Source organism: Rhinatrema bivittatum, chromosome 3 (genome assembly GCF_901001135.1).
Source record: "Rhinatrema bivittatum chromosome 3, aRhiBiv1.1, whole genome shotgun sequence".
Taxonomy (NCBI): domain Eukaryota; kingdom Metazoa; phylum Chordata; class Amphibia; order Gymnophiona; family Rhinatrematidae; genus Rhinatrema; species Rhinatrema bivittatum.
Window position 1 is genome coordinate 375,073,707 of NC_042617.1, and position 14,540 is coordinate 375,088,246.

Here is a 14,540-nt window from a genome sequence, read left to right on the forward strand (position 1 = left end):
TAAAAACTTAAATAAATAAAGAAAGAAAGAAAGAAAGAAAGAAAGAAAGAAAGAAATTGCCATACTGGGTCAGACCAAGGGTCCATCAAGCCCAGCATCCTGTTTCCAACAGAGGCCAAACCAGGCCACAAAAACCTGGCAAGTACCCAAAAACTAAGTCTATTCCATATTACTGTTGCTAGTAATAGCAGTGGCTATTTTCTAAGTCAACTTAATTAATAGCAGTTAATGGACTTCTCCTCCAAGAACTTATCCAAACCTTTTTTGAACCCAGCTACACTAACTGCACTAACCACATCCTCTGGCAACAAATTCCAGAGCTTTATTGTGCATTGAGTGAAAAAGAATTTTCTCTGATTAGTCTTAAATGTGTTACTTGCTAACTTCTTAGAATGCCCCCTAGTCCTTCTATTATTCAAAAGTGTAAATAACCAATTCACATCTACTCGTTCAAGACCTCTCATGATCTTAAAGACCTCTATCATATCCTCCCTCAGCTGTCTCTTCTCCAAGCTGAACAGCCCTAACCTCTTCAGCCTTTCCTCATAGGGAAGCTGTTCCAACCCCTTTATCATTTTAGTTGCCCTTCTCTGTACCTTCTCCATCGCAACTATATCTTTTTTGAGATGCGACGACCAGAATTGTACACAGTATTCAAGGTGCGGTCTCACCATGGAGCAATATAAAGGCATTATGACATTTTCCGTTTTATTAACCATTCCCCTTCCTAATAATTCCTAACATTCTGTTTGCGTTTTTGACTGCTGCAGCACACTGAGCCAACAATTTTAAAGTATTATCCACTATGATGCCTAGATCTTTTTCCTGGATGGTAGTTCCTAATATGGAACCTAACATCGTGTAACTACAGCAAGGGTTATTTTTCCCTATATGCAACACCTTGCACTTGTCCACATTAAATTTCATCTGCCATTTGGATGCCCAATCTTCCAGTCTTGCAAAGTCCTCCTGTAATGTATCACAATCCGCTTGTGATTTAACTACTCTGAATAATTTTGTATCATCCTCAAATCTGATAACCTCACTCATCGTATTCCTTTCCAGATCATATATATATATAATATATATATATTAACATATACATATATACACACACACACACACATATATATATATATATCTGCAGGACCGCAAGCTTGAAGTCTAAAAGGCACCAGGGGCGATCCGGGTAACTTCAGTGCCGGGAAAAATAGTGGAAACTAATCTCAAGATCAAAATCGTAGAGAATATAGACAGACATGGTTTAATGGAACACAGTCAACATGGATTTACCCAAGGGAAGTCTTGCCTAACAAATCTGCTTCATTTTTTTGAAAATGTGAATAAAGGTGAACTGGTAGATGTGTAGTGTATTTGGATTTTCAGAAGGCGTTTGACAAAGTCCCTCATGAGAGGCTTCTAAGAAAACTAAAAAGTCATGGGATAGGAGGCGATGTCCTTTCTGTTTAAAAGACAGGAAACAGAGTAGGATTAAATGGTCAATTTTCTCAGTGGAAAAGGGTAAACAGTGGAGTGCCTCAGGGATCTGTACTTGGACCAGTGTTTTTTCAATATATATATATATATATATATATATATACACACATATACACACTACACATCTACCAGTTCACCTTTATTCACATTTTCAAAAAAATGAAGCAGATTTGTTAGGCAAGACTTCCCTTGGGGGCTCCGAGATGAAGATATTCAGGTCCGGGGTGCCATCAGTGGTTCCGGATCCCTCTCCTGGCTGTAGGGGTTCTTGTTTTGGTTCCCCTAGTGTCTGCTCACATTGCTGGCACAGGAGGGATTCTAATTCGGGCTGCGCGGCTCTCAATTGGCAGGCTGGGCAAAGGAAGGGTCCTTTGGCTTTCTTGGATGGCGGTTCCATTGTTTGCGCACATGTAGTTCTTAAAAACTCGACGTGCATGGAGTTATGCAAGCGGATGCACTTAGTTGTGTGTATCGGAAGCGTGGAAGTTATGTGCACGAAGTGCGCTCTGTTGTGCATGCAACCTAGTTGTGTGCGTCGCTGTGCATACAACCCAGATGTGCCCGCCGCTGTGCACTACCCCGTAAGATAAGCATTTAAGTTAGGCGCTTTGGGCCTCCGGCCTACCCTGCGTGTACCGCCGGTCGAGGGGGGGAAATGGCGCTGACAGCACCCTCAGAGGGTCTCCACATGTGTGGACACTCGTACCGAATTGGGGCCTGCCCAAGGAGGGCTGCTCAATCGGATTTTAAAAGCCTCGTCAGAGGGAGGACGGCACAGCTATTCAAGCCTTGGAGACCAGAGACTTAGTAGTAAAGCACTATTTTCCCCCCTCGACCTGGTCTCGGCGCTTACCGGTCGCGTTTCGGGCAGTCTCCAGCTGCAGGGGGGGGGGGGGGAGGAAATACCTTCACCACCGCGCTCAAATCTGCACTCGCTGCTTTTTAGCCACCCTGAGGGCTGAGTCCACTCCGGGAATCGACCGTCAGACCAAGGCTCACCTCTGAGGGATATCAAAATCACCTCAGGAAAGTCTCAACTGGGGGAAGGACAGTTAGGTTTCACCGCAGGAGAAGCGGGTCTCTCTTCTTAAGGTAAATTTTCTCTTCTTTTTTGCTGTAAATGTTACACTATTCTTGTTTAGGATAGTGTCCGCATCTGCTATGGAGACGGAGAAATACTGAAGAGCTAAGCACGCTACACGGGTATATGTAGGCTGACGTCAGCTTTGAAATCTGACTCAGTCTCCCATCTGCTATCAGGAGAGCACAATACCCATTGGTCCTGAGTCCATCTGGTTACATGCTAGGAAACTGATGTTTCACAGACACAAGTGAAATGTTTTATCATGCTTGGCCTACTCTACCCAGGAGCAGAGTAACGGCTTAGGGGTTAGAGAAGAAGGCTGAAAACAGAGGAAGCCAGGGTTTCTCCCACGTTGACACTCTGTGACCTTGGTTAAGTCACTTCACTCTTCATTGTCTCACAAAGGAAAATTAGTTTCTTACCTGATAATTTTCGTTCCTGTAGTACCAAGGATCAGTCCAGGACACCTGGGTTGTGACTCCGCACCAGTAGATGGAGACAGACTAAAACTTGTGGGCGGAGCATATATGCCCCTGTACCAGTCACAGCCCCTCAGTCATACGTAATGTCAAAGTAGACAAAAGCCATAAGGCAACCATAACTAACCATACAAACTTGGTAGGGAAACGAAAGAAATCCAACACCCCTACAGGAACCAGACTCCCCAACCGGGAGAGCGAATAAACAAGGGTCAGCGTACTGAAAGAAACAATAATGAGCGGACTCTCCGTTACTATAGCGCAGCACTGCGGGCGGGATCCTGGACTGATCCTTGGTACTACAGGAACGAAAATTATCAGGTAAGAAACTAATTTTCCTTTCCCTATACGTACCAGGATCAGTCCAGGACACCTGGGATGTACCAGAGCTAACTTACCGAGGGTGGGAAGCAGAGAGTCCCGCTCGGAGTACCCTCTCTCCAAATCCCCCAGCATCAGTAGCCTGAACATCCAACCGGTAATGCTTAATGAAGGTATGCAACGACTTCCAGGTAGCCGCCCTGCAAATCTCTTGAGGCGACACCTGAGAAGATTCCGCCCAAGACGCAGCGTGAGACCGCGTTGAATGAGCCCGAAGACCCATCGGCGGTGATTTTCCGCGCAGAATGTACGCGGAACCAATGGCTTCCTTGAGCCAACGGGCAATTGTCGTGCGGGACGCCGCAGAACCTTTCTTTGGACCCGAAGTCAACACAAACAGATGATCCGTCACCCGAAACGGATTAGTGACCTCGAGATAGCGAAGAAGGGACCTCCGCACATCTAGCTTTCGCAATTCTCTCGATTTCGGGTCCAAAGACCCCCCAACCGCGAAAGCGGGAAGTTCAATCGATTGATTCAAATGGAAAGCCGACACGACTTTAGGAAGGAAGGAGGGAACCGTCCGCAAGGAAACCCCCGAATCGGAAATGCGCAAGAAGGGCTCCCTACAGGACAGCGCCTGTAATTCCGAAACACGGCGAGCCGACGCAATCGCCACCAGGAATACGGTTTTCAACGTGAGATCCTTGAGCGTAGAACGTTTCAGGGGCTCAAACGGCGCAGAGCCTAAGGCTGAGAGCACCCAGTTGAGGTTCCAGGACGGGCAAGGGAGCCGCAAAGGAGGACGGAGGTGTTTAGCCCCCCGAAGAAAACAGGAGATATCCGGGTGGAGAGCCAGAGAGACCCCCTGGACCTTACCACGCAAACACCCAAGCGCCGCCACTTGGACCCGAAGGGAATTGCACGCCAAACCTTTGGCGAGCCCCGCCTGGAGAAAAGCCAAAATATCGGAAATTGAAGCGGAAGTGGGATCCAGACCCCGCTCCACGCACCATTCCTCAAAAACTACCCAGACCCGAACATAAGCTAGGGACGTAGACTGTTTTCTGGATCTCAGCAACGTAGCAACGACCGCATCCGAGTAGCCTTTTCTCTTCAACCGATACCTCTCAAAAGCCATGCCGCGAGACAGAAGTGAGCCGCATCCTCCAAACAGACGGGGCCCTGACGAAGGAGCCCCGCGAACCCCTGTAGGCGAAGAGGTGCGGCCACCGACAACTGGACCAGGTCCGCAAACCACGGACGGCGTGGCCACTCTGGCGCCACCATGATCACGTTGGACGGGTGCAATTCTATGCGCCGCAGGATCTTGCCGATCATGGGCCACGGCGGTAACACATACAGTAGCACATCCGCCGGCCAGGGAAGCACCAACGCGTCGACTCCCTCTGCTCCTCTTTCGCGACGTCGACTGTAAAATCTCGGAGCCTTTGCGTTGTGCCACGTGGCCATCAGATCCATGTGGGGCGTTCCCCAAGTCCTGCAGATGAAGAGAAACGCCTCGTCCGCCAGCTCCCACTCTCCGGGATCCAGGTGGTGACGGCTGAGAAAATCCGCCTGGACGTTGTCGACCCCTGCTATGTGGGACGCAGCGAGATGGCTGAGATGCCGCTCTGCCCAGAGCATCAAGAGCCGCGCCTCCTCCGCCACTAGAGGACTTCTTGTCCCGCCCTGGCGATTGATGTAAGCCACGGTGGTAGCGTTGTCCGACAACACCCGGACCGCCTGTCCGCGCACTGGGGTAGAAAAACTTGCAGCGCCAGACGAACCGCTCTGGTCTCCAGCCGGTTGATAGACCACCGGGTCTGCGACTGACCACAGACCCTGAACCGACTTCCCTTGGCAAACTGCCCCCCAGCCGGAAAGACTGGCATCCGTGGTCACCACCGTCCAGTTGGGCACCAGAAGGGACACTCCACAGGAGAGATGCTTGGAATCCAGCCACCAGCTCAGGCTGGATCGCGCCTGACCCTCGAGAGGTAGAGGTAGATAGAAATCTTCGGAAACCGGTTTCCAGCGGGAAAGCAATGAGGACTGCAGCGGTCGTAGATGAGCGAACGCCCAAGGGACTAACGCCAGCGTGGATGCCATAGACCCCAGAACAGTCAGGTAATCGCAGACTCGTGGCCGGTGTAGCGACAAAAGACGCAGCACCTGAGACTGCAGTTTGCACATTCGTGCCTGAGAGAGAACCACCTTGCCTCGCTTCGTGTCGAAAAGGGCTCTAAGATACTCCAAGGACTGGGAGGGTTCGAGATGACTCTTGCTGTAGTTGACCACCCAGCCCAGGGACTGCAAGAGCTGCAACACCCTGGACACCGCCTGCCGACACAGACTCTGAGACTTCGCCCGGATCAGCCAATCGTCGAGGTAAGGGTGAACCAGCAGTCCTTCCCGACGCAACTGCGCCGCCACGACCACCATCACTTTCGTGAATGTCCGAGGCGCTGTCGCCAGGCCGAACGGGAGTGCCCGGAACTGGAAGTGACTGCCCAGAATGCAAAACCGCAGGAACCGCTGAAACGCTGGATGGATGCCCACATGAAGGTATGCTTCTGTGAGATCTAGGGACGCCAGGAATTCGCCGGGACGCACAGCCGCGATCACCGAACGAATGGTCTCCATCTTGAAGTGAGGGACCTGAAGGCATCTGTTGACTCCTTTCAGATCCAGAATTGGGCGGAAAGTGCCGTCTTTCTTGGGGACTATGACGTAAATGGAGTAACGGCCCTTGCCGTACTGATCGGCCGGAACCGGAGAGATGGCTCCCAAGCTTTCTAGTCTTTGGATGGTATCTAGCACCGCCACCTTCTTCTTGGGATCCTTGCAGGGTGAGACCAGGAATTTGTCCGTTGGGATGCGAGCAAAATCTAACTCGTAGCCGTGTTTTATCACGTCGAGGACCCACTGATCCGACGTCACGCTGGCCCATTCCTCGAGGAATAAGGATAGACGCGCCCCCACGTTTGGAACAACGGGCCGAGGACGCGACGAGGGATGGGCCGGCCGAACTTCATTGCGAAGGCTTGGAGCCCGCACCCGACGGGGCCCCTCCTTGTCGGCCAAAACGTTTGCCCCGAAAGGACTGCTGCCACTGGGGGTTCCGAGAGGAAGACGGTCTATACGAGGGTCCAGAGGATCTTTGCGGCCTTGACTTCCTGGGTCCCCGGAACCGGGCTCTGCCTGAAAAGGAAGATCTGGACCGGGCCCTATCCTCCGGCAGCTTAAACGCTCGGTTCTCTCCAAGGGAAACCATCAAATCGTCCAACTCCTTGCCAAACAGCAATTTCCCCTTAAAAGGCAAAGCCCCGAGGTGAGCCTTGGAAGAGCCATCCGCTGCCCAATTGCGCAGCCAAAGGAGACGACGTGCCGACACCGCTGCCACCATGGACCTAGCTGAGGTGCGCAAAAGATCATGGAGTGCATCAGCTCCATAGGCAATAGCCGCCTCCAATCTGTCTGCTTGGGAAGCCTCCTCGGAAGAGAGACCCGCATTCGCCTGCAGGACCTGAGCCCAGCGCAGACTAGCACGCATGGCAAAATTTGTGCAAATGGCGGCGCGCACCCCTAGGGCAGAAACCTCAAAAATCTTTTTGAGTTGAACCTCCAACTTCCGGTCTTGAATATCCCGGAGGGCTGTCGCTCCCGTGACCGGGATGGTAGACCTCTTCGTGACAGCGGACACCGCTGAATCCACCTTTGGGAGTCGGAGGAGCTCTAGCGCGTCCTCCGGCAAAGGGTAAAGTTTGTCCATGGCCTTGCTGACTTTCAGACCTAACTCCGGAGTATCCCATTCCTTGAAGAGGATATCCGTGGACGAAAAATGAAAAGGAAAGGCGACCGCCGGCCCTGTGAGCCTAAGCAGCACGGGATCCATATTTGCCTCCTGGCGGACCACCACCGGAGGAGCTTCAATCCCCAGCTCCTGGAGAATGGCCGGAATGAGTGGCGACAGTTCCTCTCTGCGGAACAGACGCACCACCTTGGGGTCATCCCCATCGACGGCCTGCGCTCCTTTACCTGAACTTGGCTGCGCCGAGCCATCTGCTGCTGCCGTTCCGGCCCCCGGCAGGGGCTCCTCGGAGGCCTCTGTGTCCGCCCCGGAGGTATCTTCGGAATCCGAGTCCTGCGGCACCCCTCGGGGAAGCCGCTTGCCCCGGGCCGCGCTCTGGGTGATCTTCGCCACCCTCCTGGCCGTCTTCTTCTGCGGCGGGGACCGGTGGACCCTCGAGCGCGAGGCGTCCCCCCGTCTGCGCTTGCCGCGCTTATAACGGAGAACTTTGCGCAGCAAAAGCGCCAAATCCTCCAAGAATTCGCCCGAATCCGAGGAATCGCATCCAGACGTCCCCCGGGACTGGGGCCCCTCCGAGGGGACCTCCCCCGCCACACCCCGCTGCAGGGAAAGCGTAGGAGGTAAAACCGAGGCCCCCACCGTTTCCCGCGAAACTACCCGGCCGGTGGACAAAATGGCCGCCACTCCCGCGCTGACCGGGAACGGGTCAGGAGGCCTATCAGGAGGACCCCCCCCCCCTGCGACGGCGATCGCGCGACCCGGGAACGGGCCCCCCGAGGTGCCGCCGACGATCCCTCGTCTCCCGGGACGCAGGCCGAGCAAAGGCCGTCCTGGGAGAGACGCAGGCCCTGCACTGCGAGCCGCGCGGCATCGCAAAAACCGCGGGAAACCAAGGACGCGCCGAAAAAACACTGAGGGGCGCTGAGGAAAAAGAAAAAAATCACCGCGGCGAAAACGGCGACCTCCCCCCTGCCGACGACGCCCCCCCCCAAGCGGGACGGAGCGCAACGCTAGGCAACGGAAAGCCGACAGAAACAAAAGTCAAACACTTTTTTTTTTTTTTTTTACAGAGAAAAACGCTGTCCCTGGTACTGAAAAGCCCTATGTCCTGCAGGGGTGAGTGAACCGGGCTCCCCGGTGTCACCCCTGACGCTGCTACTAGACCAGCCGGGTCCTCAACCCTAGCAGCGGCCTCAACCTGGGGAGGGTAGTCCCCTCAGGACCTCTCAACTCCCCAGGGAGGCAGGGCAACCGGGACTAAAACTAACCAAATTAAACAAAACCCCAATTTGCAGAAAAAACCAAGCAGAAAATAAAAACCCAAAAGCGAACCTGACTAACAACCAGAATCAGGCCCGACAGGGCTGTGACCGGACCTGCACCACCTACTGGAGACAGAGTAAGACTGAGGGGCTGTGACTGGTACAGGGGCATATATGCTCCGCCCACAAGTTTTAGTCTGTCTCCATCTACTGGTGCGGAGTCACAACCCAGGTGTCCTGGACTGATCCTGGTACGTACAGGGAATTTAGGATTATAAACTCTCTGGGGATAGGGAAATACTGTATCTACTGTACCTGACCTTAACAATGCACTGGAGATTGAGAAGGCAAGTAATCAAATCTGAAAGAATTTTTCCATTTACAGACTATGCAAAGAATTTACACAAATGCTACTTTGGGAAACTTATCAAGCAGTAAAGAAATTAAAACTGATAAGGAAGGAGAAACACTCTTTCATTTAAACAAACAAAAAGTAAATACATTACCAGGACATGCTAATTGTGTTGTTACTGGGTGTTTCACATGCAAGCATACGATCCTCTCTTGCAGGAGCTGTCCCAGGCGGCGTTACTCTTTTTGAAATGGGAAGAACAGGTGGCTCAAAACTGGTACGCTTTCCCTAAATCGGAACATAGAATAGTTACTTACCTGTAGCAGGTGTTCTCCAAGGAGAGTATGATTTCAGTCCTCACACATGAGTGACATCAGATGAAGAATGACATGAAACAGAGGCATGTACAGCTCTGACCACCCACCCCCGCATCCCAGGCAGGGCCCTTCAGTCCTTGAAGAAGCTAAAGCTTGGAGAAACCAACTCAAGGGAAGGTCGGGAGAGTTTTGGAGAGCTGACATCCAGCTATCTTCTGATAACACCTGCTACAAGAAGCTATTTTTTTTTTCTGAGGGCAAGCAGTTTGGTAGTCCCACATATGGGGAATCCTAAGCTACAGGCTGCCCCAAACAAATTAGGGAAAACTTACTCCAAAACAATGTCAATGAGCAAGACTTTTTGGTGGCAGTCTGGAACCAAAATAACTAGCTCTAGAAAAGATGGAGTTGGATTCACACCCCTCCTCAAAAAAAAAATTTTTTAAAAAAGATTATATGGGACAGACTGGCCAAAACTATTATGTCAAGAGCCCTGTCAAAAAGTAGCACGATAATGCAACCTGATTTGAGGGAATGGAGAGATATGTTTGAGCCAGCAGGATTGCAATCAAAGATGAATATATTACCTAGACAAATATCTTTCAGCATATTCTTCTCTTTGTCCTTTACTTAATACGGTTATTTCTAGGTTTATATGGCAAGGTTAAGTCCCTAGGAATAAAGGTCAGCACACTGTGGCATTCTAAATTGAATGGTGGCATGGCAGTCCCTAATTTATTGGATTACTTTTGGGTATCATGGCTAGACTGTCTGAAGGACTGTCTTGGTAGGAATTACAAATTGACAAAGCTGTTTTTGAAGGCTAGAATAGCGAAAGATTTACAGCTCCATTTGATTTTGCTGTCCATCTCATCGCATATTCGGCAGGTATATCAATCAAATTCTATTTCAGTTCATACAATGCAGACTTGGAAGGTTTTTTTTGTATGGGAACTGGAATTTCGGGTGAGGGGTTGTCTCCTTTATCTTTACTGAACGATAATCCTGGGATATCCATATTCACATTTAGGACGGATTTGGAAGATTAGTGGAATGCTGGTTTAAGATACTTAAGTCAGCTGTGGAATGACAGAGTATGGATCAGATAGGAAGGAGCATGCTGGAGCCGAAAGGTTCCCTCATGTTTGGAAGTGGTTTTCATGCTTGCGGAGGAGGTAGGTAGGTTAGTTTCCTTACTTCATTAGGTTATCATTCAGAGTTAAGAAGGCACATCTTACATCTTAAATAGATCAATGGAAAGCAGAGTTGCTTACCTGTAATAGGTGTTTACCTAGGAGGGCAGGATGTTAGTCCTCTCAGATGGATGACATCATCAGATGGAGCCCAGCAGAGAACATGTCCAGCATGCCACTATCTGCACATTCACATGGGGTCCCCCTTCAGTCTCGTAAATTAGAATTCACGAGCGAAAAATAAAACAAAACGCAGGGAAACCCCAACTCCGCGAGGAGGCGGATGGGTTTCCTGAGGACTAACATCCTGCTGTCCTAGGATAACACCTGTTATAGGTAAGCAACTCTGCTTTCTCCTAGGACAAGCAGGATGGCAGTCCTCACAGATGGATGAATATCAAGCTACAGGCTGTTCCCGGAAACATATGACCAACCTACACTGAAAAGCAGGTGCCAGGCGGCACCAAAACATCTACGGTGCGGTTGGGAGAAACGGGGGGACAACCTGGTCCCAAATAAAGGGCCTTATGTAGGAAGAGTTGGGTTTAAGACTGGAAGAGGTTGTGAAGGACAGATTGGCCGAAGCTACTACTATCTTGCCGACCATCCTTGTCCAAGCAGTAGTGGACCGCGAACGTGAGCAGAAAGCTCCAGGTCACAGCCCTGCAGATTTTGGCAACAGGAACTGCCCGTAAGTGGGCCACAGATGCTGCCATAGCCCTCACAGAGTGAGCTTTGACCCAGCCTCCCAGCTGAAGACCCGCTTGGGCATAGCAGAAGGATATAGAATCTGCTAGCCAATTGGACAGAGTCGGTTTTGCCAAAACAGATGAAGAACTGAGTAAATTACCTGTGGCCTCCTGTGCGTTCTAAATAGAAGGCTAAGACCCTCTTGCAGTCCATGTGAAGAGCCCATTCACCCTGGTGTGAATGGGGCCTCGGGAAGAAGGTGGGTAAAACAATGGACTGATTCAGGTGGAAATCGGTCACCACCTTAGGCAGGAACTTGAGATGTGTACCGAGGACCACCCGCTCATGAAAGAATTTCGTATAGGACGGGTAGGTAACCAAGGCCTGAAGCTCACTAACCCTGCAAGCTGAGGTGATCACTACCAGGAACAGAACGTTCCAAGTGAGGCACTTCAGATTGCAGAAGCGCATAGGCTCAAAGGAAGGATACATGAGCTGAGCTAACACAACACTGAGGTCCCAGGACACAACAGGAGGGGGGGGGGGTTCAACTGAAGCAGGCCCCGCATAAAGCAACCTACTATGGGCTGAACAGAGATGGGCATGCCAATGACACCTCGATGGTAAGCACTGATGGCACTCAGATGGACCCTGACTGAGGTGGTTTTAAGCCCATCCTCTGAGAGGTGCCACAAATAGTCCAAGAATCTTGGAATGGGGCAGGTGAATGGATCTAAGCCATGTCCCTCGCACCAGATGGAAAGGTTTCTCCACTTCAATCAATAAGACTTCCTCATGGAAGGCTTCCTGAAAGCAACCAGCACCTGAGACACGTCGTCAGGTAGGTCCAGGGACTGAAAGACTAGGCACTCAACCTCCAGGCCATTAAGGCTAATGCCCAGAGGTTCGGATCAGATGCAGTCCCCAGACTGATAGGATCTCGGATCAACAGGTCTTGGAGGAGTGGGAACCAGACTTATCTGGGCCAGTGCAGGGCCCTAGAAACTTTGACAAAAGTTTTCCATGCCGGCCTCCATCTGATGATGTCACCCATCTGAGACGACTACCATCCTGCTTGTCCTAGGAGAATGAGTACCTTCAGTTTGTCGTTAGGAGCCACTGATTGGAAACTTTTATAGAGGTCTGCTCAAAACGCATCGATTTGCAGTCAAAGGACAGAATCAACGTATAAATAGTTATGCAGGACCTATAGATATCTCCTTTGTTCCTTAAGTTTTCTCCAGCCTCTTCTAGTCTTTGTTGGCGAGTGTGGAAAAGAGGAATCCTATTTTCATATATGGTAGTTGGACACAGGTTGGGGCCAGTATTGATGCTATCCTTGAGATTTCTATGCGTTTGAGACCTGCTCTCTCTTTTGGAATGGTGGGAGGATGTAATCTTTGAATATGTACCCAAAAGTTTTGTGGTCTATTAAAGAGCAGCTAGATTTACAATAGCCACTTTTTAGAAAGCCCCTTTGTGCATTGGAAAAACAGATGCATGAAGTGGAACTGATAAAGAAGCAGACATTCAAGCTTAAGAACAATGGGGCAATGTTTGATAAGATTTGGGGGAAATCCTGGGGAATATGTTGATAGATTGTTTGATATTCATAATGTTGCCTAGGTGCTTTCAGCATTTCTTGCTCTTGGCAAGATATTCTTTACTGTACATCTTATACAGCATTGGTTGTATTATACATTCTATTTAAATAAAAAGTAAAAAAAAATAGCAAGATATGAAAATGTGGCAACAACTCTACATTACAGCTTTGCAGATCTCAATAGAGGCAGATCTCAGGTGAACTACTGATGCCACCATGGCTCTAAATCTTGACATGACTCAGATCCAGGCCTGTCTGGGCGTAACAGGAAACAGAACCTGCTATCCAAACAGAAGTAGAACGCTTGGCTATGGTGATTCCAGACTTATTGGTGTCAAATGAAACAAAAATCTGTAAAGTCTGACTAAGATAGAAGACTATGGCTCCCTTGCAATCTAAACTGCAATGTCCCTTCAACTTTGTGGAATCAGACACAACTGTAAGCAAAGACTTAGGATGCATGCATAGAACAACCATACTGTGGGAAAACCCTGCATAAGAAGGGCTTGGAGCTCACTGACTCTGGGTACCAAAGTTGTCACAAAAAATATAACCTGGTATAAACACTGTGGATCCATAAAGTCTAGAGGATGTGAATGAAGAGAAGAGGCAAGGGGTGGCTTGCTTGTGGGAATGACGGCTACTACCTGGAGATTAATATCCTTATTCAATAAACATACACACAGTTAATGCGACTCCAATATTGCTCCATGCTTCAACGGCAAGAGGAAATGTGGAAAAAAAGGATTTGCATCCACAAAAAAGCAAGGGAGTAGCTGGCTTGTTACGGCGGTTACTACCCCAAATCAAATAAGCCTGATACTTCAATTTCAATGCACATCCAGCATAGCTCTCTCCTTCAACGGCAGGGAAAATGAAGAAAAGATGATTTATATTCAGCATCAACCAACAAGGAATGAATTATATAGTCTGGGTAAACAAATAAGCATGGGAGTAGCTGGCTTGTTATGGCGGTTACTACCCCAAATCAAATAAGCCTGATACTTGACTTGGAATAAGTATCCAGTGCAGCTCACTACTTAATTCCTTCTGTTGCTGAAGCAAAGAGGATTTTTATTCAGACAACCAAAAATGGCTGAATTGCACATGCAGGGTAAACAAACGGGAGTAGCTTGCTTATTACGGCGGTTACTACCCCAAACCAATTAGCTAGATACTTCACTTAGATGCAGCTCCAGCACTGCTGTCTGCATCGATGGTGGGGGTGGAAGATAATTGTAACCAAAAAGTTACCAATAAGGGCCCTGACCTCAGCGGTCAGAGTAACAGATTATGAAAACAAATAGGTGTGAAAGCTTGCTGGGCAGACTGGATGGGCCGTTTGGTCTTCTTCTGCTGTCACTTCTCTGTTTCTTTCAGGTCAGCTACTTCTACTCAAGAGTGTCCAGAGGCTCGAAAAGGGCTTTCATCAACTGAATGAGCGCCACATTAAGGTCTCATGACATAGCAGATAGCTGGACGGGAGGCTTCCACTGAAGCAAGGCCCACATAAACCAGACAACTAATGACTGTAAAAGATGGATTTACTTTTTACATGGTGGTGGAAGTAAGTACCAAATGCACAGAGTTGATTCTTAAACCCTACTCAGACATGAAAGGTACTCAGTTTTTGTATGAAACAGAAGAAAGGATCTAGGGCTTTCCCCACACACAGCAAAAATCAATCTGACTGCCATATTTTGCATCTTCTTGCAAATCTTCCCCATAACTCTCATCAATACCCTATTGCAATAATCAAAAAGTGGTAGGACTAGTTTCCTTAGTCTCTTATGACTTTCCCTAAGATCCTATGACCAGAGGAATTGGAGAATATTCTTACAGAAAGCCCTGACTCATACAAGGTGAGGATATCTGAGGCTAGTTGCTGCACGCTCCTCTCGTATCAGAAGATCAGCGACCCTTTTGCT

The 14,540-nt window shown here is 49.4% G+C and overlaps 1 protein-coding gene across 3 annotated transcripts in view; it reads right to left on the reverse strand.

The window, feature by feature from the left end:
* The window catches only part of TTK (TTK protein kinase), a 209,978-nt gene that overhangs the window by 107,559 nt on the left and 87,879 nt on the right, over nucleotides 1-14,540 (reverse strand). For all 3 annotated transcript variants that reach the window (XM_029595556.1, XM_029595554.1, XM_029595555.1), the window contains exon 12: nucleotides 8,964-9,097. In XM_029595556.1, coding sequence (XP_029451416.1) covers nucleotides 8,964-9,097 — 134 coding nt within the window. The remainder of the gene's footprint in view (nucleotides 1-8,963; nucleotides 9,098-14,540) is intronic.